The sequence below is a fragment of the Bombus affinis genome, chromosome 8, assembly GCF_024516045.1.
Source record: "Bombus affinis isolate iyBomAffi1 chromosome 8, iyBomAffi1.2, whole genome shotgun sequence".
NCBI lineage: Eukaryota > Metazoa > Arthropoda > Insecta > Hymenoptera > Apidae > Bombus > Bombus affinis.
Window position 1 is genome coordinate 929,779 of NC_066351.1, and position 27,661 is coordinate 957,439.

Sequence of the window (27,661 nt, forward strand, 5' to 3'; positions counted from 1 at the left end):
ATGATTTATCACTCAGGACATATTGCATTAGCTGTATAACCATAAAGATGGGATGCAAATACAAATCTTCAAACGTTGGCAGATTTAGTTGACCAATAAAATTAGAGAGCAATGATAACTGAACGATCTACAGTGTGCAATCTATAGGTTGGTAGTATATGGCGTTACTCATTTTTGCGGGAATACGTTAAAATATAGATGTTTAATGAGTATTTTATTAAAATCTTTTTCAAAATATTTTCACGAAATCGTACAATATTTATTTAATATTATTAGCTATTTCTTACTTAAAGCGTAAATACTAATAACCTGTTCTATATAAAACCATGGCTGTCCAACCAAATCAACAATTTAATATGGGTTAGTGTAACAGTATAATTTCTTAAATTATTTTTTCATTAATTTGTAAATAATCATGTATAAAATATATTGTAGATCCACCAAGTCAACAGAGTTTTGTTAGATTTTTTAAAAATCTACCAGAAGTAAGTAAACATAATACATTGCATCTGCATTAGTACTTATCTTTATATTATTAAAAATAAGTTTTACGATAATTATAAAAGCAATAAGAAATAGAATTTAAAAAATAGATTCATTTATTTAAATAACAATATAGAATATATATAATAACCTTATAACAGTGAATTTTTTATAATACTACATCAGCTTCTTGAAATTATTAAATTAACAATTACAATAATAATAGTACATTATAACACTGATAAATAAATTTTATTTAATAAATCTTACATATATTAAAAGCTTATATCAAGAACCTATATTACTAAAAATTACATATAAATAAATGTCAATTAAAAAAATTGTAAGTTATGTTTATCCAAAAATATTTCTAGCCTTTTCTTTGGCTTTATCAAAAGTAGTTGTAATTTTGTGGCCAATTCTGGTCCAAAGAGACGATGGACGTGGTGGTTCATTGGTATCATTTGTATTTAAAGGTTCTACAGGTAATGGCGGCATTGTCAATTCTGTTGTTGTTACCATTATTTCTGGTTTTTCTCGAATATCCCATGGATCCGTATTACTTGTAGGTGATAGTGTAGCACTAGGGTTTATCGTCACTGCAGAATATATATCTCCGCTATGTGTTGGATCATATTGTCCACCTCCATAAACTTCCAAAATTCTTGGCTCCAGCTTAGGTTCAGATGAAGCAGTTCCTACATGCTTCTGTAAATTTTCATTTTCTCTTATTTGTTGATCAGACATCAATTTATTTTCATGCTGAATATAACGAAATGGTTTTCTCACAGATTTAATTCCTTGTTCAGTTGCATAGTTTTGAGGTTGCCAATGTGATTCCTGCTGATCTGAATTATCAACTATATATTTAATTTGTTCTTCTTGCTTTGGATTTTGTTGTAAATTAGAAAATTGTGTTTGTATTGATCGCTGCTGTAAATCTTCTTTATTCTTCTGATCTGTTTGTTGCACGAATTGTCTTTGATCACTTGGATGATATGTATAATGCCATTGCAAGCCTACAGTTGCATCATTCGATTTGTGTAACCAATTTACTTGATCTACATTTCCTCCTTCAACATCATATCCACTACTTTCAGCTTGTTGACTTAATTTCTTAGAAACATCTTTATCTTGTCCTTGATCTCCTCTGGTACTTTGTCTCCTAATATTATCTTTATCACCTTCTATATTCACTTGTGGAGGTAATTCATAAATATTTGGCGCATCTGTATCTCCAGCATTAAGGTTTAAATTATTCTGAGTATTAATATTATACATATCTTGATTTGATACCTGTGTATTAACTGTTGACCCACGCCTTGAATATCTCGATCTTGGTTTAGGTTTTTCTGCAGGCTTCGGCAAATCACCTTCTAGTTGTGCACTAGTTTCTTGAGTCAAATGGCCCCATTTCTGATTCCTCACATTAGACTGCCAGATTGGAAACGATTGCTTTGATCCCTGACCAAATTCAAGATTTCCAGATGTCTGTTGTGTGAGATCATCAGATTCCCCCGTTTTCTGTGCAAAATCTCTTAATTGCTGATTAGTACTCTGTGGTTTCCAAGGTTGATAAGATTGTTGCGAATCCTGACCAAACTCAAGTTTTCCTGAGGTTTGTTGAGTAAAATCATCAGATTCTCCCATTTTATGTGTAAAATCTTCTAATTGTTGATCGGCACCCTGTGGTTTCCAAGGTTGATAAGATTGTTGCGAATCCTGACCAAACTCAAGTTTTCCAAAAGTCTGTTGAGTAAAATCATCAGATTCCCCTGTTTTCTGTGTAAAATCTCCTAATTGTTTATCGGCACTCTGTGGTTTCCAAGGGTGATAAGATTGTTGCGAATTCTGACCAAACTCAAGTTCACCAGAAGTCTGTTGAGTAAGATCATCAGATTCCCCCGTTTTCTGTGTAAAATCTCCTAATTGTTGGCTTGCGCTTTCTGGCTTCCAAGGTTGAAAAGATTGTTGCGAATCCTGACCAAACTCAAGTTTTCCAGATGATTGTTGAGTAAGATCATCGGATTCTCCTGTTTTCTGTGTAAAATCTTCTAATTGTTGATCGGCACCCTGTGGCTTCCAAGGTTGAAAAGATTGTTGAGAATCCTGACCAAACTCAAGTTTTCCTGAGGTTTGTTGAGTAAGATCATCAGATTCCCCTCTTTTCTGTGTAAAATCTTCTAATTGTTGGCTTGCGCTCTGTGGTTTCCAAGGTTGATAAGATTGTTGCGAATCCTGACCAAACTCAAGTTTTCCAAAAGTCTGTTGAGTAAAATCATCAGATTCCCCTGTTTTCTGCGCAAAATCTCCTAATTGTTGGCTTGTGCTCTCAGGCTTCCAAGGTTGAAAAGATTGTTGCGAGTCCTGACCAAACTCAAGTTCACCAGAATTCTGTTGAGTAAGATCATCAGATTCCCCCGTTTTCTGTGTAAAATCTCCTAATTGTTGGCTTGCGCTTTCTGGCTTCCAAGGTTGATAAGATTGTTGCGAATCCTGACCAAACTCAAGTTTTCCAGAAGTTTGTTGAGTAAAATCATCAAATTTCCCTGTTTTCTGTGTAAAATCTTCTATTTGTTGACTTGCACTCTGTGGTTTCCAAGATTGATGAGATTGTTGCGAATCCTGACCAAACTCAAGTTTTCCAAAAGTCTGTTGAGCAAGATCATCAGATTTCCCTGTTTTCTGTGTAAAATCTCCTAATTGTTGACTTGTACTCTGTGGTTTCCAAGATTGATGAGATTGCTGTGAATTTTGGCCAAATTCGACTTTTTCAGATGATTGTAAGGTAGGGTCATTAGATTCCCTTGTTTTTTGAATAAGGTCTTCCAATTGTTGAATAGTATCCTGTAGGTTCCACGTTTTTTGAGATTGTTGTGATTCTTGACTAAATTCAAGTTTTCCAGATGTTTGTTGTGTGAAATCATCAGATTCCCTGGTTTTTTGTATAAGGTCTTCTAACTGTTGGATTGTACTGTATATATTCAATGATGTGTCTGATTTTTGTGATTCCTGGCCAAATTTAAGATTTCCAAATGTTTGTTGAGTGAAGTCATGAGATTCCCTAGTTTTTTGAATAAAGTCTTCTAATTGTTGGATTGTACTGTATATATTCCATGGTTTATCTGATTTTTGTAATTCTTGATCAAATTCTATATTACCTGGAGTTTGATGTGTAAGGTCATCAGATTCCTTTGTTTTTTGAATAAGATCTTCTAATTGTTGAATTGTATTGTGTAGATTCCAAGGTTTATGGGATTGTGATTCCTGGTCTAATTTAAGTTTTCCAGAAGGTTGTTGAGTAAAGTCATTAGATCTTCCTGCTTTCTGTGTAAGATCTTCTGTGTGATGATTGACACTATATCGTTTCCACGGTTGATAAGATTGTTGCGAATCCTGACCAAACTCAAGTTTCCCAGAAGTCTGTTGAGTAAGATCATCAGATTCCCCCGTTTTCTGCATAAAATCTCCTAATTGTTGATCGGTACCCTGTGGTTTCCAAGGTTGATAAGATTGTTGCGAATCCTGGCCAAACTCAAGTTTTCCAAAAGTCTGTTGAGTTAGATCATCAGATTCCCCCGTTTTCTGTGTAAAATCTCCTAATTGTTGATCGGCACCCTGTGGTTTCCAAGGTTGATAAGATTGTTGCGAATCCTGACCAAATTCAAAATTTCCAGATGTCTGTTGAGTAAGATCATCAGATTCTCCTGTTTTCTGTGTAAAATCTCCTAATTGTTGATTGGCACCCTGTGGTTTCCAAGCTTGATAAAATTGTTGCGAATCCTGACCAAACTCAAGTTTTCCAGAAGTTTGTTGAGTAAGATCATCATTGATGTATTTACTTTGTGTTTGTTGCACTTCATCTTGTTTACCATACTTTGCATTGCGCTTATATTTTCTTGAATATTGGGAGGTACTTTGCGTATATTGTGAATTATAATCACAGTCCACAGTATCTACACCAGATATTAGTTTGTCTAACATTTTTTTACCATGAGTAAAGCCACCTTCTTCGAATTGATGTAAATAACTATCTTGTTGTTGTACTCCTTGATGTAGATTATGTCTGTTGTTATACTGATTATTATTATATTGGAGACTGTGCTGGTTCATATGTGAAATGTCTGTGATATGCTGTGGTATGGATACTTCTTTTGTATGACTAGCATTCCAATGTTCTTTGTAGTGAGATACACCTTGCATGCCTGATTGGATCCTGCTACTTTGACTTTGTGCATTGTTCCTCAAATTGTCAAGAAACGTTTGAGTCTGTGCGATTTGTCTAGATTGATGTGCATCTAACATTTCTGCCTGCTGATAATTATCTGTTTGCTGTTGTGAAGTTGATCCACTATATATATTCCTATTATAACCACTGTTTCCGGTATTGAGTACACTAGTATATCCTGATGTTGGATTAATAAGTTGACTGGTTGGTTGAAGTTTTTGTGCATATTCTTCATGTCTTTCATATGTACTGTAGCTGTTTGCACCATAAGTATTTTGGTAAGGATTCCTATAAGGTAAATGTTCATTTCTAATGTCTGAGGAATGCTGTTCTCCACTATGTGTTGTAGATAAACTATTCCTGTGGTTATGTTGTCTTCTATAATTATTATTGTTTATATTATGCATGTTATCAATAGACAAATCATGAGAACTAATATGTGCCTGTCCAATGTTGGTAGATCCCACAGCCTCTGCTGTAGAAATATGTTTGAATTCTTGCCCTATTTCTTTTTCGATTTTCTCTAGTTTCTGGTGTACATCGTGCATTCCAATTTTTGTGATTTTAGGAATAGGAATTCCGTCAGATGAACTGTAACTAGAAGTATAATTCCTTTTATAGTAACGAACCTTTTGAGGTCCTGATACATATTGACCTTCTTCTTCAAATACATGGCCACGTCCGCCATCAGTTTTATAAGAATCTACTGTACTCCAATTTCCATGCTGTCCATTAAAATGATAAGGTTCTTGTAAAATTTGTGTATTCAAGTTAGATGTACTTTGCGGAATCACTTGTGATCTTCCACTGTATTCTCCAAGATCTTCAAGTCTTTCACCTTTAGTGTATGACGATCGAGTGTGTTGTTGACTCTGTATTTTATTATACTTATGTTGTGCAACTGATTCAGAATTACCCATTTGATTGTAAGTGTTGTGAGAATTAAAAACTTCTTGAGTATTGGGTAAATGTATACCATGTCTATTATTCTGATATTCAAAATCTGATAATATTTCACCATTAGGATATTTTGTACTGTAAGAAGAAGAAGAATTTTTCCTATAATATCTTACTGTTTTGGGACCTGTGACATATTGACCACGTTCTTCATGCACTTTTCCGTGTCCATTGTCTATATCATAGTCATTATGTTCAGACCATGTGCCAGGTTTTGAATAGTCAAGGCCTTGTAAATTTGATGCGGTTTGTGACAAACCACCAGAAGTTTGCGTTTGATATTGTTTAACATAAGAAATACAAGATTCTATGCATCCAGTTGGTGCAGATAATGCATATGTTATTAATAAAGATAAAATCACAATACTTTGTGCCACCATGTTACTAATTTGATCTCTGAAAATATAAAATTGATTTAGCTATTTTTTATGAAAAAACGCATATAAATAAATTATAAATATATAAAATTATAAAATATATTTTTTATATTATTTGTTAAGGAACAAAAATAACACTTAAAAAAATATTATATTTACAATAAAATTAGTACTGTGTATCTGTTGTTAAGTTAAAATTATAAATTTAATTACCATGTGGTGAAAGATCAAAATCCACTTAAGAATTGATGATTGAGATGATCTCAGTGGCGGTATATGTTGATATGTACTATATGCAAGTTGGAGCAATTCCATTTATGTTAGCTCCCCCTTCTTCATCACATCTTTGAAAACATTCTCTTTCATTCTTACATGGTGATAATATTTTCTGTGCATTTATCCCAGTTATGTACATACATTCTTATCACAACTAATAATTCACAGTAACAGAAGAGAAAAGCAGACAAACAGTTTCTAATTTATGTTTTGTATTAGCTAGAAAGACCCATTTAATTTTTATTCAAGATACCATACATACGTATTTTAATTCAAATATTTAATATAAAATAATTTTTAAAAGCTTGTATTATATACCTTATTATATTTGTGAAAATTTATAATAAACTACTTCATGAATTGTAATTAGAGAAAAAAGAAGCTGTTGCTATATTAATAATTTTATAAATATATAATATTTTATTTCATTATATTTATTTATGTTTCTTATAGATATATAAATATATTTCTTTAATTTCCCGATAATAATTACATAAATGGTTTCCACTAATAGCTGCAAATTTGATTTGATGTATCATCAATGATGTCATCCTTAATGTATAATATCCTTGTTGCAATATGGTAATTCATTCCTATTTCATAATAGGTAGAACTTCAAGGTGACAGATTGAAAGGATTACTGAGATATATCAATGAGACAAATGTTCTATTTTTAATTCTAAGATAGGTGTATCTTTCATTGTATTTATATGTTGTAGCATTATTTGAAAGAAATACATTTCCCTTTATTTTATACTACATATTTAGTATAAAAGTTTCTTATACTCATATAATAATGTATTTAACAAAATATTGCTTAAACAATTGAATATAATGAATTGAAATAGTTCATAATGTTCATAATGTTTTTAATGGCCTACTTACATACGCTATATATTACTGACCTTCCTGGAACGTGAACTTTGATCTTTTATCACAATAAAAATAATACTTCCAAGATAATGTCATTAGCAAATTTTCTTAATTTTTCTATTCACAAATTATTTTTAAATTTCATATTATACTAACATATTTGTATATGATATTTTGATCTTCTGTATGAACTATTAGTGATATCTATATTATTTTTATATTATTCATTATTAAATTAGTATATGATTTTATATTAATATTTTATTAAACTAATATTTTCAAAACTTTTAAATATATTTTAAAGATAATAAAAAATTAAATGTATATATAATTATTCAATGATGTCATATTAATGTAATACGTTAAATTGATACGTCTTTTCCACAATATATCAGATTTCCTTGAACTCATACGTATTACATTAATATCAATTCATGACTTTTTGACCCTAGATAGACATTGACCTACAGATATGTAACGAGATTCTTCATTTTCTTGAAAACAAGTATAATAATTATGATTTGGTAATAATTACAATTTTCATATTAAACATCCATATGTCTAACAATTTTCAAAAATTAACTTTATTTTTTAATTTTGTGTCTCTGCAGAATTATAATATTTACAAATTTGTGTTACTTTAGGAACATATATCAGTCATGAAAACGAGTAAGTTATACAAACAGGTCAAGAATATATCTAAAGATAAAATCATATGATATAATTCTGGATAGGTAGTCTCATTATAATATACTATATACCATTATATTATTAATCCACAGATTTTAAATTTAAAATATATGTATGTAATCAAATACTGATTGATTTCAGAAACTTAATACCACTATACGATTTTTTAATAGATCAGATTATTACACATTACATGGTAATGATGCTTTATTTGCTGCACAAGAAGTTTTTAAAACTACGTCAGTTTGTAAGATGATAGGAGCTGGTAAGTTCTAAAATTCAACTTTAAAATATTTATTTAACTGCATTACTACTAAGAATTATTAATAAACCTTTATTCTATTTATTCTATACTTTTACTAATTTATTATGTACTTATCTAACAAATTTTCTGTACAATGCAGAACCATATAAAACCGAGGGTGTTATTCTTAACAAAAATCATTTTGAATCTTTTATACGTGATCTACTGTTAGTAAAACAATATAGAGTAGAAGTTTATGTTAATCAAGGATCAGCAAAAAATCAAAATTGGGTATTAGAATATAAAGGTTCTCCTGGAAATTTAACACAATTTGAAGATACACTGTTTGGCAATAACGATGTTGCTGTTAGTGTACATGTCATAGCAGTGAAATTAGGAATGGAGGCAAAATCTAGAGTGAGTAGTAGTAAATAACCATGTGATAAACTTTTTGTTAACAAGTTTTTATAAGTAGTTCTATTATACATATGTATACTTCATCATTTTTTCTAGATTGTTGGCTTAAGCTGTGTAGATACTACAGCAACTTCATTTTCTGTTTGTGAATTTCAAGACAATGAATCATTTTCCAATTTGGAATCACTGGTTGTTACACTCGCACCCAAAGAATGTTTATTAATTCAAGGTGAAGGCAGCTATGAATTCCAAACTCTTAAACAAGTAAACAGATAATATATTTCTTTTGTATAAAATAGTTGAACTAAAAATCCTAATGATATGAATGGAACATTTATTTGTTCTTTTCCTTTCTTTTATTTTTTAGGTCATGGAACGAAATAATGTAATGGTTACTACAAGAAAAAGAAGCGAATTTTCTAGTGAATCAGTTATACAAGATTTAAATACTTTAATAAAATTCAAGAAAGGTCAACAACAAAATGTACAGTCTTTACCTGAAGTCAATTTAAGCTTTGCCATGTCAGCTACTTCTGCGCTTATTAAATATTTAGATGTAAGTATACTTATATTAGTAAAGACAAAATATTTTAATTTAATTTGATAATTTTCTACTAGTTAACATCAGATGAAGGGAATTTAAATCAATTTGCTATAGACCAAATAAAGGAATCACGTTATTTAAAGCTAGATTCAGCTGCTATAAAAGCACTTAATATTGAATCACGTGTTGATACCTCTTCTATTTTAAATGGAAACGCACCTACAAGTATTTTGGGCATTTTGGATAAATGTAGGACTTCACAAGGTCATAGATTGCTTGCACAATGGATTAGACAACCTTTAAAAGATTTATGTCTTATAAAAGAAAGACATGATATTGTTGAAACACTAGTGAATGATAATGAATTACGAACTAATCTTAGTGAAGATCATTTAAGACGCATACCGGATTTGCAAGTGCTTGCAAAAAAATTGGCCAGAAAAAAATCAACTTTACAAGACCTTTATAAGTAAATAATGTATTTATATATATATATATTTATTTATTTATATTTATATATATTTATATTGGTTTTATTGTAGGATTTACATGTGTATATCGCATTTGCCTAGATTATTAGAACAGCTTTCTAATATAAACGTAATAGCCTTAAAAACAATGTTCAGTGATCCTTTGAGTGAACTTATTAAAGACATGGACAAATTTCAACAAATGGTTGAACAAACAATTGATTTAGATTCCGCCGAAAAAGGAGATTTCTTAGTACGAGCCGAATTTGATGATGAATTGAAAGGTCCTTATACAATCTTTCGTTTCATTGCGCTATACATGTAAATATGTTTTTTTACGTATAAATTTATACATATTGTTATTAGAATTAAAAAATACTATGGATGAAGTGGAGGCGAAATTACAATCTCAATTGGGTAAAGTTGCTAATGATCTTTCAATTGAAGCTGGAAAAACTCTAAAACTAGAATCAAATCAACAGCTTGGATATTATTTTCGTGTAACATTGAAAGAAGAAAAAGTACTAAGAAATAAAAAACAGTATATTATTCTGGATTCTAATAAAAGCGGTGTACGATTTCGAAGCAATAAATTAAATGATTTAAACGATGAATACATTGTTGCTAGAGATAAATATACAGTGGAACAAAAAAAGGTTGTTACAGAAATAATTGAAATTGCAGGTATTTTATATATTATATATTATATATATACATGCGTATATAACTAAAGCTTTGCAAAAGTTAACTAAAAAGCAATTAGACAATAAAACAAATACATGTTTGTATCATTGTATTACTATCTCTTGGACAGCCGGTTACAGTAGTACAATAAAAGCTATTGGAAATGTATTGGCATCTCTTGATGTACTTACTGCTTTTGCTTCTGTTGCTGTAAGTGCTAATAAACCATATGTACGTCCTGAAATGCTACCTACTGAAGCTGGTGAGTTTAATCTTATTCAAGTTCGACATCCATGTTTGGAAATTCAAGAAGGAGTAGATTTTATAGCTAATGATATCAGTTTTAAAAGAGGTAATTTTTAAAAATATTGTCTTATATATTATTTTGATAAATGTAGAATATAATAATTACTAAAATTATAGGCGAATGTCATTTTCGCATTATAACTGGTCCAAATATGGGAGGTAAAAGCACCTATATAAGATCTGCTGGTGTCAGTGCTTTAATGGCACATATTGGAAGCTTTGTTCCTTGCGATCAAGCAAGAATATCATTATTGGATTGTATATTAGCTCGTGTAGGAGCTGATGATTCTCAATTAAAGGGGCTTTCTACATTTATGATGGAAATGATAGAAACTGCTGCTATATTAAAAGTAAATTGATGATATTTATAGCATTAAATATTGTATATGTATATATTTATAATATAAATAATATTTATAATATAAATAATATGTATATATTTATATTTTATACGATTTCGATAGACAGCAACTTGTAATTCCCTCGTGTTAATTGACGAATTAGGCAGAGGAACCTCCACTTATGAAGGTTGCGGTATAGCATGGTCAATCGCCGAGTAATATATGAACAATCTTCTGAGTTTATCACAAATTTTTATTTTTCTGTATAATTTATAACAATAACATTTTTTTCAGATATTTAGCAAAAGAAATCAAGTGCTACTGCCTTTTTGCGACGCATTTTCATGAAATAACTAAATTAGAAGAAGAAGTATCTGCCGTTAAAAATCAACACGTTACAGCCCTTGTAGACGATAATAAATTAACTTTATTATATAAAGTAAAACCTGGTATATGTGATCAAAGTTTTGGCATACATGTCGCTAAAATGGCTAATTTCCCACAAGATGTTATAGAGGTAAAACGTGTCTTGATTTATATTTTTAAATTTTTATTTTGTCATAATAATGATAAGAAAACGAATATTTCATTTAGTTTGCTAAGCGTAAACAAGCAGAGCTTGAAGATTACCAAGACTCAGTTTTTGAAGGTTCTGATAATCCACAAAAAAAGAAAGATATTATAAAGGTAATCATATTTTTGTTAGAAACGCATAAAAATCTTAAATATTGCTGATATAATCTAATCTTTAATAATATTACAGGAAGCTGAAGTTCTTATTGCAGAATTTATTAGTAAATGCAGGAATTTAGACAAATCATTATCTGATGCGGAACTAGAAGATAAAATTTCAACATTTAAGAGAGAAGTTCTATCTCACGAAAATCCCTACATAAAGACACTTCTAGCAGCTTCTTAACTTAATGCAAAGCAATTACTTTATAAAAGTACTATCCAGTATTAATCACATGAGTATTACTAATTTACGTATAAAAAAAAGGTACACTGTTGTTTTACAAATCCTGTATTGAATCATAATTTTTGATACTATTGTATATATAATGCTTGTTATATATATATATAACAGGCTTTTTATAATCAAAATATCTTTCGAATAAATATACCTGTACCACTGATCTCAGATATTTAACAAAATCACAATGCAAGTTATCTCCAAAAATATGATACCTCTACCGCAAATGAAGTACTTTATATATAGGATTGGAAATAAAATACCCTTATGTCTTATATATAGCTATTGTTATTTTTATATAATTATAAAGTTATAAACAGAGTATCATGTATATTCAGACATTTTGAAAGTTTTGCTTCTCATTCTACTCTATTCTTCTATGCTAAGTTAGCGAACAGCAGCAAACTTATAGATCATGAGATTAAAAATTCATTAAATATGAAATCTACCTTATAAATATTTGTGATAACATCTTTAATAAGTAATGTTTATTGCTGGTTTTGTTATCATTGTAGTAATTCTTATTGAAGTATCATCCGTCGATAACATATTGATTCACTATTTTCACCATTGTAACCTTGAACTTGACTCACGTATTCACTGTTTGTGGGGAGTGTCTGCAATCTTGTATTAGTAACTATTAATTATTATATCTTTTGTATAACTTTTATTAATAATTATGGATCCTTCGATTTTCCCTGAAGAAATTTGGGTAAAAATCTTATTATATTGTGATGTACCTGATATTATTGCTATCGGTAATACGTGCAAATATTTGAGGAAAGCTTCAGATACTGATTACTTGTGGTAAGTTTGAGATTAAGTTTATGTGAAAAATACATTGAAGTTCAATAACTCACTCGCAAAGTAAATAAAAGTTTGTACTATTATGAGTTTACAATGTAAGAATGTAAATAAGATGACACTTTCGCAAAGTTCATAATTATCACATAAAGTTTCTTTGTATAAAAGGGATTTATCATTAATTGACTTTATTAAAATATACACAATTTTAAAAATGAATGTATATTTAAAAAAACTATTGCTATCAACTATTTATAGAATTCATTCATGTCTTTTCAGGAAAATGAAGTGGCTACAATTGATTTCAAAAGTACATTTTAGATTTCCAGATATAAAGTGTTTACAATTACTTAGTGTCAGCTTTAAAGCAATGTGCTATAGATTATATATGGTAATTACATTGGGAGAAAATGTTCATTTCCCAAAATGTCGTCATTGCAGTGGTTATACATGTCAAAGAAATTGCGTTGAAGGTTCTAGCGCAAAAGTAGTAATTGAAATCGGAAATAAGTATACATGGGTTATTGAGCCACACTTTGAATTAAGAAGACATTTTTCAATGTTTGGTGTACCTAAATATAATAATGAAACATATTTGGAACAAACACAAAATGTCCCAAGTAGTAGTACACGTCCAAAATGTGATGGCAAATCACTAGCTAAAAAGTTAAAACTATTGAAATTATCTGAATTAGCAACTGCTAAAATCCCTAGACCTAGTGGTCCATTTTGTGTTTTCTGTAATTCTGTGAAATTATATAGAGAAAAAAAGAGATTAATTACTCATCAAAATGATCCAACATGTTATGCAAGGCCAAATCCAATTTATGAGAAACTTATAAATGGATATTGCACTGATACCGTTGAAGTACTTGGAATTCCAAATGTTGATCTTGTTAGTCCAGCAGAAGCATTATTAAGTGATGGAACATTTCCTGTTCTTAAAACATTTGTTGGTCATTTGTTTCATCAAATGAGATTAACTTCAACATTAAGGAAACCCAATGCAGTACTCATGTTTTGTGAACCATTAGCTATGCATCCAATGCTAAGAAAACAATTGTTGCATTACTTGTTCCAAGAAGTCAAAGTATCAAGGTAAGATAGAAAAATTATATTGTAAGAAGATATTCTTTTATAAAGTAAATAAATTTCTAGAGTATGTCTGGTTCCTAAACCTTTAGCAGCATGTGCAATGCTGGATGTGGAAACTTGTGTCGTAGTTGATAGTGGCGCTTTAAGTACAACAGTAGCTGTTGTAATTGGTGGACGTGTTATACCACAACGTTGGAGATTATTACCTGTTGGTGGTTGGCATGTAGCTTACCATCTAAAACAAGCTATGCATTGGTATCTAAAAGGATGTTATCATATTCCTATATCATATCTAGATACATTACCTATTAAAGAAAGGTGTAGACTAAGCTACAATATCAAAAATGAAGAGAGAAGAGTAGGACAAAAAAATGAAGAATGTATTAAAGTTAGAGTTCGAAGTTATACTGATAATAAGCAATTTCTGGTTAGTGAATTTACACATGCATTCATACAGTTAAAGTTCTTTACAAAGTTTAGCGTTATAATAATTATTTACATTTTTTAGAGAGTTTCCTTGGGTTCAGAATTATATATTGCTCCCGAAATGATGTATATCGACCTTGGTTTACCACAAGTGATAAAAGATGTAACGTCTGGTTTATCGGAAGAAATATTGCATGATTGTCTCTCACACATTTTGCTCACTGGAGGCAATACACACCTTTCAGGTTTTGGGCTAAGATTGACTAAAGATTTACGAGAATTATTACCAGAGCATAGCAAGATATTAGAAGTAAGAAGTTGTCCTGGTACTCATAGTTGGAATGTTGCAATGGGTTCCACATACGTGCCTTTAGCTGTACATCCTGGTAAATATATAATAATCTTTATGTAAAAGACGTTTATTTGTTTAAAACAACATGTGCATGTATATAATTCATTTGCTGTAATCATTATTTTAGACAAGACACCACCAGAATATATAGAAGGTAATCCATTTTGGTTGTCAAGAGAAGAATATGTTTTATTTGGGTGTGAATCGTTAGAGCAGTAAATCCGTAATAAGTGATTTTTTACAATGTCAGTACCTCACTTATTATATAAATGCAAATCTTTGCATATGTAAAACTGTTGAAAAAGTAAAGGAAAAACTGTCATGAAGAAAATCTTCTCATGAATTGCCTTTAAATTAGATGCAAAATATAATCGTAGATAATTGGAGGAGCATTCCAAGATGAAGTGCTTGGACAAAAATAGATATTGGTTGGTATTAGCGATTGTTTTCGAAAATATTTCCTTATATAAGAGATTTCGTACATTTGTTCAATGTTTTGGAAGGCTCGAAATCATATTAGTAACATACATCCTATGTTGTAGATACTTCTGGGGCCCATCTTACAAGGAAACGGAAGGTGTAAGCTCTGCTAATATGTATCCAATGAATACTGGGATAGACACACGTTTCCGCACCTATCTTGCAATGTTATGCCCATTAAGCACTTTTTGTCACCACATTATCATTGATCTCTATCAGTTTAACAACATTTTAAATCCATTCGATATCATGTATCAAATTACATCACTTCCAAATTCTTTTTTACGTTTTCTTGACATTAAATCCTCAACTGATCTCATAATGTAGCTAAGATTTCTTAATTCAAATCGTAGTAAGTTAAATAAAATTATTTCTACATCGTAGAAATTAATCAATATCTGGATTTTCTACTCTTATTGAATAGCACCTAAATCCAATAATATAGATTCCGTCCATCCTAAGTTTTCAACAATATAACGTTACATTATTGATCGCTTTTATAAACTTTAGAAAAATGATCAGTAAATGAGGTACTAAATTGGAGAACATTTATATTGTAATATGTATTCTACATCCTTTATTTTACATTAAATTTTAATACTTTTATTGCACATCAGGTTTCCCTGATAACTCATTCCCATTAGCATTGAAAATTAATCATTCCATACTCATGGCGAACTGCCATTTATAGTCCATATTCCCAAAATTGTATCTTCTCCTATCCCTTATAAGATGATTTTTATGTATATAGCCTAAACAATAATTTGTTTTGTACATACATACATACATACATACATACATACATATATGTTTAATTGCTTAATGTACAGGTAAATAATTTTAGAAAGTATTATTTAAAAATAAGTATTATAAATTTTTGAAAACCTGTTCATGATTTCCTCAATTTACAATACATCATTCTTGCCAAAATAAGAATTATCTATTAATAGCAAAAAAAAAAAAAAAAATTAGCAACATTTCTAGTCACTTTGAATATAATTAAACTATTTAGACTTCTCTTCCAAGATAGTAAATACTATTAAAGAAAAGAATTTATAATGAGATTTTAGAACCATGAATCTTCAAATATTAATATTACGCAGTATACGATTATTGTTACCGTAATTTTCTTCAATTCTAGATATGATTTTGTGAACAATTTAATATGCAATTGTTGTTTTTGACATGTACATTAGAAATTCTATTAATTGTTAAGCTGCAAGTAAACACTTATATAATATTTAAGAAGTTATACAACATTTTAATACTAATTTAAGCAATACTCTAATATAATAGTATATACATTAATTTAAAAACATATAGGTATATTATAAATATCATAGTAAATTATGTTTTTGTTATTGAAAAAGAATCTATGCAAGTTACTACATTATTAAAACACATTTTAATTTATGATCTTATGATTATTGCTATATGTATATATATAGGTGCTCATATAACATAAGTCTACATAATGTAAGCATGTATATAATTTAATAATTTTAAGCTATAAAATGATATGAATATTTATAATACAGTTTTTATAAATTACATACATATAACTACATGTTCTCTTATCTTAAAATGATTTGAATAATTCGTAATACTATATAACGTGATACATTATAACGTAATATAATATAACGTAATATAATATAACGTAATATAATATAGCGTAATACATTATAACGTAATATTACATAACGTAATACATTATAACGTAATATAATATAGCGTAATACATTATAACGTAATACTACATAACGTAATACATTATAACGTAATATAATATAGCGTAATACAGTATAACGTAATATAATATAACGTAATACAATATAACGTAATACATTATAACGTGATATGATATAGCGTAATACAGTATAACGTAATACATTATAACGTAATATATAACGTAATACTATATAACGTAATTCTATCTCACGTAATACATTATAACATAATATAATATACCGTAATACTACATAACGTAATACGATATAACATAATACTATATAACGTAATACTATATAACTTAATACTATATAACGTAATACTATATAATGTAATATTGTGTTGGCAACTAAGTGATTGCGGATTTTGTCATTACCACCTAATGTATATAGTATATATTATATAGTATTATATATATATATATAGTATATTAAATTTATTCGAAAATATTAAAATAGTTTATTGGACATCGATCCGAACTGTACGTAGTTCATGACGGTGTCTCGGCAGTCCGACGAGCGCATGTTCCACAGTTGCAGAGTTTTTCGTTAATCGGAACTGTGTAAGATATTTTGTGTATCTGGAAATTCAACGCAAAGGTACGTTGATCGCAAATTGTGGTAAATATAACGCGAAGGATAATTCCAATTATCTCATATCTAGTTATAGCTTATCGTATCGGTTTGTTTTCTTTTGTGTAAATTGCCTTGCGAGCAGGGATGGACGATGCATCTGGAGAAGTGGACTGTGACGAATAACAACGAACAGCAAGATTATTAACAAGAGAAAGAAGGAAAAGAGCGTTTAATCGCTGATAATGGGTAACTGTATTATCTCGTTGGTTGCGTGCGAGTGTGGGAGGAAAAGTGTGAAACGAGGGGAGGACAGGAAGAAGTAGCTCGTAAATGTGTAAATAAGATGTGTAAAAAAAAAAAGCGTTTGGAAATGTGAAACGTTTTGCGTGAAGCAGGTAATAATAAGAGCGTAAAAATATAGGGTGAAAAGACGAGGTGTGTAATAAAGATGCGTAAATAAAATAAACGCGTTTTTAATTTGGGTGTGTGAAAGGTAGAGTAGGAAAGATAATAGCGATGTTGATTCAGTATGGGAATTTGTCAAAATGTGAGTTAATTTTGTTCGAAAATTGTAAAATATGTAAAAAGATTGTAGACGTTAGATGCGTGAAAGTTGAAAGAAGTAAGAAAAGAAGGAAAAGAGAGTATAAAATGATAATAGGTAATACGTAAGGCAATATAATTTTCTGGATGGCAAAAGAATGGATTTGTTTGGATTCTAGGAGACTAAAGAAAAAATAAAGATACATTTAGGAGATATCTGTGCCTTGTTTATTCGACCATCCACCATAAATTGTGAAAATAGGCTTTAAAAAGATAAATGACAGATAGAACAGCTTTTAAAGGTTAAGAATATGGTTGCGTTAAGAAAGGGGTAATTGTGAAATGTATGGGTAATGGAATAAAATACCATTACAAAAGGTAGTAATTATGTTTGGAAATATATTAACAAGGAATAACATGATTGCAATCTTGTAATTATACAGATAATATATGGAAAGTGATTAACGTTAAATGACTTCCATTTAGAGGAACGAAAGTTATTAGAAATAAAATGGAACGGTAATATTAAATGTAGTAATTATATAGAATTATAGGAAATATGATGGTAATTACATCCTCGGTGTAAGTGTCACGTAACTTGAGGGTTGGATAAAATAAGATAGCTCAGTCGTAACACAGCTATTAATTTTAGTTAAACTTTATTGCGAATTCAGCAATCACAACGGAATACACACTGAGTTACAATGATATGTTAAGTACGCGACTGTTATAAGGGTAGAGACCGGTAAGGATAAGTTTACTATTCCAAGAGTACAGAATAAGTGCCTCTTACTGACGATACTGTGTCTGAGGAAAGCTAGGGGTGGGTGTGTTTAAGGACACGGGACTATCGGATTTGCTGATGGTAATTTTGGTTAAGGAAGCGAGGGCGGTAGACACCGTCTCCGATTGGATAATAAGACGGTTGGTGGACCAGGAAGGGTTTTAGCTGCCCTCGGGAGAAAGTTGCTAACGGAATATACTAGATGTGAGGAAGGCCAACTTTCCGTGTTAACCCGTAGTAATTTAAAAGATACTCGCTTTGTCTGAAGGACCTTAACCATAAAAATTCCAAGACCCATGGTGGGTTTTTTTTTTTATTTATTTATTAAAATTCACAATTTCTCCAATTTGGACATTTGGTGGAATTTTTTAACGGTTAAATTAGCATGTTGGTGGCTACCCCCAGCGGGGTACCATCCTCGTGTTTCTTAGGTTATGTCCTTTATAAGGTCTGCTGGGTGCTTCCTTTTTAGTCTTCTGTCCATATTTATGGTTTTGTATGTTTCCGCAGCTAGCCGGTTTATGTGTGTTGCTATTCTTGATTTGTATTTCTCGGAGTATCTGCTAATTTCTTCCTTGACCATTGGCATTCCCAGGTCCCTCCTTATATCTTCGTTTCTGACGTACCAAGGTCCGTTTACTATTGTTCTGAGGATTTTAGCCTGTATTACCTCTATTTTGTTTATATGGCTCATTGCTGCCGTCCCCCATAATGGTATTCCGTACGTCCAGATTGGTTTTATGATCGTTTTATATATTTTTAATTTATTTTCTATGCTTAGTTTGGATTTTCTGCTTGTTAGCCAATGCATTTGTCTCCTTGTTTTCTGTATTTTTTCTACTATTGATTTGATGTGTAGTTTCCAGGTGAGTTGTTGATCTAAGTGAAGTCCTAGGTATTTGACATGCTTTGTTTGCGTTATATGCGTGCCGTTCAATAGGATGTTTGGTGGTATCTTTTTTCGTAGCGTGAATGTAATATGGTTGCATTTATTGGGGTTTGCTTTTATTTGTTTTTCTTGTAGCCAATTTTCTATTTTTACGATATGTTCTTGTAGTATTTTGACTGCCGTTTCTGGGTTAGTATGCCTGACTATAGCTGTGTCATCCGCGAATGTCAATACTGTGCTGTTGGTAGTTGTTGGTATGTTCGCCGTGTATAATGTGTATAGTATTGGGCCTAGGACGCTTCCTTGTGGTACCCCGGCCTTGATGTCTTTAACTTGAGAATGTGTGTCCTTGATTTTTATTACGAAGGTTCTGCTGCTTAGGTAGGATTTTATTAAGTGGTGTATTTGCTCCGGGAATAGTTTCCTAATTGTTTGTAATAGACTTTCATGGTTAATTTTATCGAATGCTTTCTCTATGTCTATAAAGAGGGCTGTGCAGTATTCCTTGTTTTCTAGTGCTACTATTATTTCGTTTATAAGCCTGTGCATTTGCTCTATCGTGGAGTGTTTGTTTCTGAAACCAAATTGGTGATCCGGTATTAGTTTTTTTTGTCTCTATTATTGGTTTTATGCGGTCGTATATTATCTTTTCCAGTATTTTGGAAAATACTGGAAGCAGTGATATTGGTCTGTAAGATGCAGTTTGGTGCGGGTCTTTGCCTGGTTTATGTAACATTTTGATCTGTGCTAATTTCCATGGTTTGGGGAAGTATTTTTTGTTCAGGTCAGTCGGCCAATGTGTCGGTGTTCCTGTGGATAATATATTGAGGTTATTATTTCTAATGTATTTTTCCAGTGTTCTACCTCGAGGTGTAATAAAACCAGATCTTCTGGACTTTGCAGTTACAAGGGGACTAAACACAAATAAACTAAAAATAACACCCAACCTCGAGCTCAGCTCCGATCATACACCCATAATAATTGAATACAGAAACAAACCAATTCACTATAGCAAACCAGAAACACTATGCAATAAAACCACCAAATGGCAAACTTTCAAAGAAATAATAGAAAGCAAAATAAACTGCAACATCCCGTTAAAAACTCCTGAACACATAGAACAGGCAGTAGCAACATTGGCAGCAACTATTCAAGAAGCAGCAAGGACAACCACTACTCCCAAACCAACCAGCAGACAAACAATAACAATCCCGCAAGAAATACTCGACAAAATCAAAGAAAAAAGAAAAGCGAAAGCAAAATGGCAAAAATACAGAACCCGAGAAAACAAAAAACACTTAAACAAACTTGCAAAGGAAATAAAAAACAAAATAAAGGAGCACAACGATAACGAATTCGCAAAGTTCATAGGGACACTCTCCACACACGAGAACACCAACTATTCACTATGGAAAGCCACGAAAAAAATAAGGAAGCCAATAATACCCGTCCCGGCAATCAGAAAAGCAGATAACACATGGGCAAGAAGCAACGAAGAACAAGCTGAAGAATTCTCCAACCACCTCTGCAACACATTCACACCACACATTATCAACAACAGCAACCTCAAAAGTCATACGGAGGAGGATCCACAAACCACTACTACCACAGCCGACAAGGAATACACCATACCTAAAACATCGGCACAAGAAATTAGAAACATAATTGATAAAACAAAAAACAACAAAGCGCCAGGAATCGACCTAATCAATGGTAAAATCTTGAAAAACCTTCCGCCAAAAGCAATAAGACTAATTACAATAATATTCAATGCAATTCTAAGAATTCAATACTTCCCCAAACCATGGAAATTAGCACAAATCAAAATGTTACATAAACTAGGCAAAGACCCGCACCAAACTGCATCTTACAGGCCAATATCACTGCTCCCAGTATTTTCCAAAATACTGGAAAAGATAATATACGACCGCATAAAACCAATAATAGAGACAAAAAAAACTAATACCGGATCACCAATTTGGTTTCAGAAACAAACACTCCACGATAGAGCAAATGCACAGGCTTATAAACGAAATAATAGTAGCACTAGAAAACAAGGAATACTGCACAGCCCTCTTTATAGACATAGAGAAAGCATTCGATAAAATTAACCATGAAAGTCTACTACAAACAATTAGGAAACAATTCCCGGAGCAAATACACCACTTAATAAAATCCTACCTAAGCAGCAGAACTTTCGTAATAAAAATCAAGGACACACATTCTCAAGTTAAAGACATCAAGGCCGGGGTACCACAAGGAAGCGTCCTAGGCCGAATACTATACACATTATACACGGCGAACATACCAACAACTACCAACAGCACAGTATTGACATTCGCGGATGACACAGCTATAGTCAGGCATACTAACCCAGAAACGGCAGTCAAAATACTACAAGAACATATCGTAAAAATAGAAAATTGGCTACAAGAAAAACAAATAAAAGCAAACCCCAATAAATGCAACCATATTACATTCACGCTACGAAAAAAGATACCACCAAACATCCTATTGAACGGCACGCATATAACGCAAACAAAGCATGTCAAATACCTAGGACTTCACTTAGATCAACAACTCACCTGGAAACTACACATCAAATCAATAGTAGAAAAAATACAGAAAACAAGGAGACAAATGCATTGGCTAACAAGCAGAAAATCCAAACTAAGCATAGAAAATAAATTAAAAATATATAAAACGATCATAAAACCAATCTGGACGTACGGAATACCATTATGGGGGACGGCAGCAATGAGCCATATAAACAAAATAGAGGTAATACAGGCTAAAATCCTCAGAACAATAGTAAACGGACCTTGGTACGTCAGAAACGAAGATATAAGGAGGGACCTGGGAATGCCAATGGTCAAGGAAGAAATTAGCAGATACTCCGAGAAATACAAATCAAGAATAGCAACACACATAAACCGGCTAGCTGCGGAAACATACAAAACCATAAATATGGACAGAAGACTAAAAAGGAAGCACCCAGCAGACCTTATAAAGGACATAACCTAAGAAACACGAGGATGGTACCCCGCTGGGTGTAGCCACCAACATGCTAATTTAACCGTTAAAAAATTCCACCAAATGTCCAAATTGGAGAAATTGTGAATTTTAATAAATAAAAAAAAAAAAAAAAAAAAGATCTGGTTTTTTGTTCAGGTCAGTCGGCCAATGTGTCGGTGTTCCTGTGGATAATATATTGAGGTTATTATTTCTAATGTATTTTTCCAGTGTTCTGCCTTGAGGTGTAATGTTTCTTGACCCCCAAAGCGTGTGCTTTGAGTTGTATTCTCCCGCTGCGATGTACTTGTCCCCTAGGTCCTGGAAGTATTCTTCCCACATTTGTGTTGTTATTTTGTGTCGCGGAGGCAAATATACTGCTGACAACTGGAAGTAGTTGCTGCTAGTTTGAACTGTAACAGTGGTTGCTTGTAAATATTCTTTGTTAACTTGGCTGTGTGGATAATGTTTGATATCGTTTCTGACTATCACTGTTGTCCCTCCGTGAGCTTTTCCTGAGGGGTGTTTGGTATCATATATGGTGTAGTATGGTATTTTCAAGTAGCTTTTTGTGGTGAAGTGTGTTTCTGAGACAAGTAGTATGTCTATATTGTTATTGTATATGAATGTTTTAATTTCGAGGGCCCGTTGTTGTAGGCCGTTTGAGTTCCAGGCTGCTATTTTTAGAGTGTCCGTTTTTATTTTTTGCTTAGCACGTTTGTAATTAGTTGTAGCATGACTGTGATTTGTTGGGTTTGCTGTTTGAGTACTGCGTTTTGTTCGCTTATCATTCTGGTTAGCATTTCGGTGTTCTTTATGGATTGTTTGAGCAGTTCTTTGATTTCTGCAGTGTCATTGTTACTATTGCTGTGGTATTGGTTGTGTGTATGTGTTGATTGGCTGGTTACTTGAGCATAGCTTAGACCACCAATGGTGTTGGTGCTGATAGGTTTGGTGTTTGTTGCTTGCTCTGTACTTGGAATTATTTCAGGATTTGTGCTGTCCTGTTGGGCTTGTGTGTTAGTGATTGTCCTGCTTCGTAGGGGCAGGAACAGTTTACGTTGTAATTGTTTTCTTACTTCACATCCTTTATAGCTGGCTGGGTGGTTTCCGTTACAGTTGTAGCATTTAACCTCCTCTATTTTTCCCGTGGATGGGCAGTGTGTCGTGAGATGATTTTCTGCGCATTTAACGCATGCCGGGGTTCTATTGCAATAGTTTTTAGTGTGTCCGTATTGTTGGCACCGTATGCATTGTGGGATTTCTTTTTTATGTCTGGGTGGCTCCACTTTTACTATTGTGTTTAGTAATTTTTCTATATCATATATTTCTTTGTTGTTGTTTTTAGGTTCTAGTTCAACTAGGAATAGCGGTAATGGTTGTTTGGTATCGTATTTGTTGATGTTATTAATTGACCTTACCTGGTGTCCGATTTTTGCCAGTTCTTCACTTATTTTTCCGGTATTTGTTTTTGGGTGTAGTCCCCTGATTACTGCTTTGTAGCTTTTGTCGGTTTTGAGTTGAAAAGTGTGATATGCTGCGTTTTTTTCCTTTAGTGATCTTGTAATTTTTCTGAATATTTCTGGGGTGTTGGTTTGCACTTTCACCTGGTCTATTTTTATCTGTTTGATGATATAGTTGTCTTTCCCTGCGATGTTGTTTAGTAGTTCGATGAGGGGGTCAATTATTTTTTCGTCTATGTATATCGGTGGTGGTTTGGGAGTACGGTTTGTCGGACTTTCCGTTGGGTCCGTTGCTGCCTCTTCTGGCAGTGCGCTGAATGGATTGTGCAGCTTGATATCTTGTAGCCATTGTTTTTTTTCATATGTATCGATTTTCCTCGCGCTTGCGAGCGGGGTTACCTTCCGTTTTTTGCTGGAGGTTGCCACCGTCCAGCATTCTTCCTGGTGTATTGGTATGTTTTGTTCCCCGTCGGATTGTGTTGTTTCCATAATATCATCATTTTTCTCTACATATGTAGAGTCTGTAGCTTTATTTATGAAAAATGTTTCACCGGAGTTAATTATTTTTATTGGTGGAATCTGCATGATTCCACGTTTTGTCTATTTTTGGCGTTAACTTTGTCCCTTTCTCTTCTCTCTTGCCGCACTTTCACTGGAGCACTGTTTCGCACGTCCGTTTAGGTCGCCTGCCCAGGCGGAACTGACCATGGTGGGTACTTAAGATTATTGAAGGTACGCGCCAAGGATTTGCAGACATCCGGGTGCCATCCTGCCCGCGGTATGTGGCCTGGTCTCTGATGTAAATTGACGTTACATAAGCTTGGGTGAGAATTATAGTGCCTTACGGAGTCGGATAGGAAAGAAGAACGTCGGAAGAAGGTATAGCGGAAGAGAATAGAGAAAGGAAATTGTTGAAAAGCATAATATTATTTGAGAAAGGAAAGTTGGCACAGAAAGAAAAGAGAAATTTATAGGACTTGGTAAATTTAATAAGTGGTAAATGGGTGGCGAATGGAAGAAAGGGTAGAGAATAATAGGATGTATCTAAAATATTTTTTTAATGAAAAGATAGAAGATAAAAGAACGGTGATTGTGGAAAAAATGGATTAAACATAAATGTAGGTTTAATGGAGCCCCGTTGTTGTTGCGGGGGGCTCGTTTCTTCACCCTGGGGTTTCTTCCCCGGGGTGGTGTGTCCAAACCGATTCTAGGTAATGAAAGCTACCCGATTTTGCTCCCGTAAGCAATTTTTGTTGTTCGTTTGGTAGATGTGGGAAGGAAGAGGAGAAGAGTACCGTGCCTAATCCGGGTAGGCATGGCACGTAGATGGGTAAGGACACGAGCATTTATCGCACTACAGATTAAAATATAGAGGGAATTCTACCGGATATTACAATTACATATTACAAACATTATTAAATAAAAGAAGCAAGTAATTAAATGAATAATTGATCTACAACGACACACTAACATAATCTTATATCAGAAACAGAATTAGAACAGAATTATCTGTGTGAAAATATCAGAATTACATGTATGTGTGAATTACATGTAAGGATTAACGTAATTGTTGTACGAAGTTGAGAAAGTTTATTAATCGATATAAAATATTCTGCCGAGATGCAAAAATTAACAATGTTGTAAAATATCCGCAATTGTTATGAATTCAAATATTATATAAATTCTCCTCTCTCTGAAATAGGTGCTAATAGGTTAACCACTGGCCAAGTTCACGATTGGTTATTATAGTCAACCTTCTGAGCGATTAATTCACTCTCCAAGGAATTGTAGGAACTTCCTTAGAAACTGCGCCAAGTTCTTCGAGCATAAAAGGTCGTAAATTAACTACATGTAGCGAAAATCATGCGAAAATTGACGGAGTCGCCCCGGGTGACTAGGGGTCGTCGTGGATAATTGTTACTAACCGAATTATCGAAAATTCGATGAATTAGAAAAACACGTGTACGATCAATGCTGCCATCTATGGAAGACAGCCAGAACTACAGGAAAGTAACAAGGAGCATAGAACGTAGGAGAAGGTATCTCAACTCCTGTTACACAAGGAAAGCTATATTGCGCGACAAGGACAGACGTACTTCTCCCTCTAATTTCACGATTATTCTTTTATTACTATTATTATCGTTATTCCCGAAATTTGATGCGCAACGCTAATAAATATTAATCTACGCACTCGTATTTAAGCAATACGCAACACTAATAGCGAGAGATCCCAGATCTATTAATATTTAATATTAAATATAAATCGTATATCAAACGTTACCCATGCTAGAATAAAAAGAACGATAAAATCGTTTATACACGGCTGTCTTAGTTAACACTAGGTTTACGGGACCCGTCAATTTGACGGATTTCGAACTTTGAACTGAAATATCTCAAAAACCATAGCACCAATTTTAACCATTTGCATCATAAATTAATCATTTCATCTAAAGAATTTATACACAAAATTATTTTTTCCTAGGCTTTCTAATTTTTGAAATCTGGATGTGCTATACTTATCTCTACGGGACCCGTCAAATTGACGGGTAAACGAAAATACGCATTTTTCTTTAAAAAATCGATTTATTCAAATTAAGTCTGAAAGGAACAATATTAGGCTTCACATTTAAGTAAATTATTAATAAATAAAAAGTCTTTTTTTAAAATTATCACTAAAAAAATAACAATAACATTAACAGTACAGGCTAATCATATCTATTGAGCACATTTTTTGCAAATATACTTGTCGGGTTGGCGTTAAGATTAGAGTTAGGTTTAAGGGCGCGAAACGAATCCTTATTGGCGCTAGACGTGATCATTATGCAATAGAGGAGATATTTACTAGTGCAAATATGACTATGATGGAATTGGACAAGTAATCGCGATAATTAGATACTCGAGAAGCTAATGACAATGATCCTAGGCTCACTAACGAATCCGCGGTCAATGGGATGACGAACTCTACTTTTCTTCAGCGTCTAAGTTGTACTCAATGTTAATGCATGGGGCAATCACTACGTATCTGAGAGTTACTTGAATCGTCTTTGAGATCGTACGGGAGAGTGGTTCTCCATCACGGTAACGCTGTCGAGGAAAACTATGATGGGTGTGCCTAAGGGCACGAAATCATCGGATTCGTGGAGAAAAGCCTTCGTTCGGAAAGTGAGGGAAATTGGCGTTACTGTTAATTGGTCAATTTCCATGTTGGTGGTTGGGGAAGGGTGCTAGCCGCCCTTAAGAGAGAGTTCGAGAAGAGGAAGCGTCGTTCGTGAGAAAAATAGATTTCTCCTATTTTCTCGTAGTTGGAACGAGGACTGTTTGTCGGTTTGAAGGACTTTAGTTAAACAAATCTTAAGATTTATAGCGGGTCCTCGGGCTAGCTGAACATGTACTGTGGAGACGCGTCGACATCTGGTAGTCATCTTACTCAAAGAATGGAGTCTGCGTGTGGCGAGCCACGGGACAGAAATCGTTGAAACGCTTACCGTCGTGCCCCGTCCCAAGTATTTCTTTTAAGGAGAGCTATAGAGTTACTTCATGCCTTTGTTAGACAAAACGTTCATCCCTTGACCGCGACTATGTTCGGCGACTAGTTGTCGCCTCGAGCCCGAGCTCACTATCATAAATCTCGAATAAGTATAGTC

General features: G+C 32.7%; 4 protein-coding genes across 20 annotated transcripts in view; 3 read left to right on the top strand and 1 right to left on the bottom strand.

Moving 5' to 3' along the window:
* The first annotated feature begins 24 nt into the window (after positions 1–24).
* LOC126919376 (DNA mismatch repair protein Msh2) lies at positions 25–12,140 on the top strand. Of its 4 annotated transcripts, XM_050728514.1 has the most exons (16): positions 29–147; positions 294–360; positions 436–485; positions 8,026–8,149; positions 8,289–8,545; positions 8,642–8,809; positions 8,913–9,101; positions 9,164–9,558; positions 9,632–9,843; positions 9,926–10,243; positions 10,374–10,595; positions 10,667–10,899; positions 11,014–11,105; positions 11,185–11,407; positions 11,485–11,577; positions 11,654–12,140. In XM_050728514.1, the coding sequence occupies exons 2-16, from the start codon at positions 327–329 to the stop codon at positions 11,807–11,809; spliced, it is 2,766 nt and encodes a 921-aa protein (XP_050584471.1). In that variant the 5' UTR covers positions 29–147; positions 294–326; the 3' UTR covers positions 11,810–12,140. The 4 variants fall into 4 exon arrangements, with proteins under 4 accessions (XP_050584473.1, XP_050584471.1, XP_050584472.1 ...); XM_050728515.1 differs by lacking the exon at positions 29–147 and having other exon boundaries at positions 161–360; positions 8,058–8,149; XM_050728516.1 differs by lacking the exons at positions 294–360; positions 436–485 and having other exon boundaries at positions 25–147.
* LOC126919369 (myb-like protein AA) lies at positions 714–6,518 on the bottom strand. Of its 14 annotated transcripts, XM_050728479.1 has the most exons (5): positions 6,259–6,517; positions 3,183–6,064; positions 2,761–3,053; positions 2,571–2,631; positions 714–2,441 (listed from the first exon to the last, which is right to left on the bottom strand). In XM_050728479.1, the coding sequence occupies exons 2-5, from the start codon at positions 6,046–6,048 to the stop codon at positions 838–840; spliced, it is 4,824 nt and encodes a 1,607-aa protein (XP_050584436.1). In that variant the 5' UTR covers positions 6,049–6,064; positions 6,259–6,517; the 3' UTR covers positions 714–837. The 14 variants fall into 14 exon arrangements, with proteins under 14 accessions (XP_050584436.1, XP_050584439.1, XP_050584441.1 ...); XM_050728482.1 differs by having other exon boundaries at positions 714–2,230; positions 2,618–3,053; positions 6,259–6,518; XM_050728484.1 differs by lacking the exon at positions 2,571–2,631 and having other exon boundaries at positions 714–2,054; positions 2,700–3,053.
* A 247-nt stretch (positions 12,141–12,387) lies between the features above and the next one.
* On the top strand, positions 12,388–15,417 carry LOC126919392 (uncharacterized). Its single transcript, XM_050728586.1, has 6 exons — positions 12,388–12,670; positions 12,947–13,765; positions 13,826–14,189; positions 14,271–14,574; positions 14,668–14,968; positions 15,083–15,417. The coding sequence occupies exons 1-5, from the start codon at positions 12,543–12,545 to the stop codon at positions 14,757–14,759; spliced, it is 1,707 nt and encodes a 568-aa protein (XP_050584543.1). The 5' UTR covers positions 12,388–12,542; the 3' UTR covers positions 14,760–14,968; positions 15,083–15,417.
* Positions 15,418–16,932: 1,515 nt separating this feature from the next.
* LOC126919650 (uncharacterized) overlaps positions 16,933–27,661 on the top strand; it is a 109,036-nt gene continuing 98,307 nt past the window's right edge. Inside the window, exon 1 of the mRNA XM_050729130.1 lies at positions 16,933–17,176. The gene's annotated coding sequence lies outside the window, so the exon portion shown is untranslated. The remainder of the gene's footprint in view (positions 17,177–27,661) is intronic.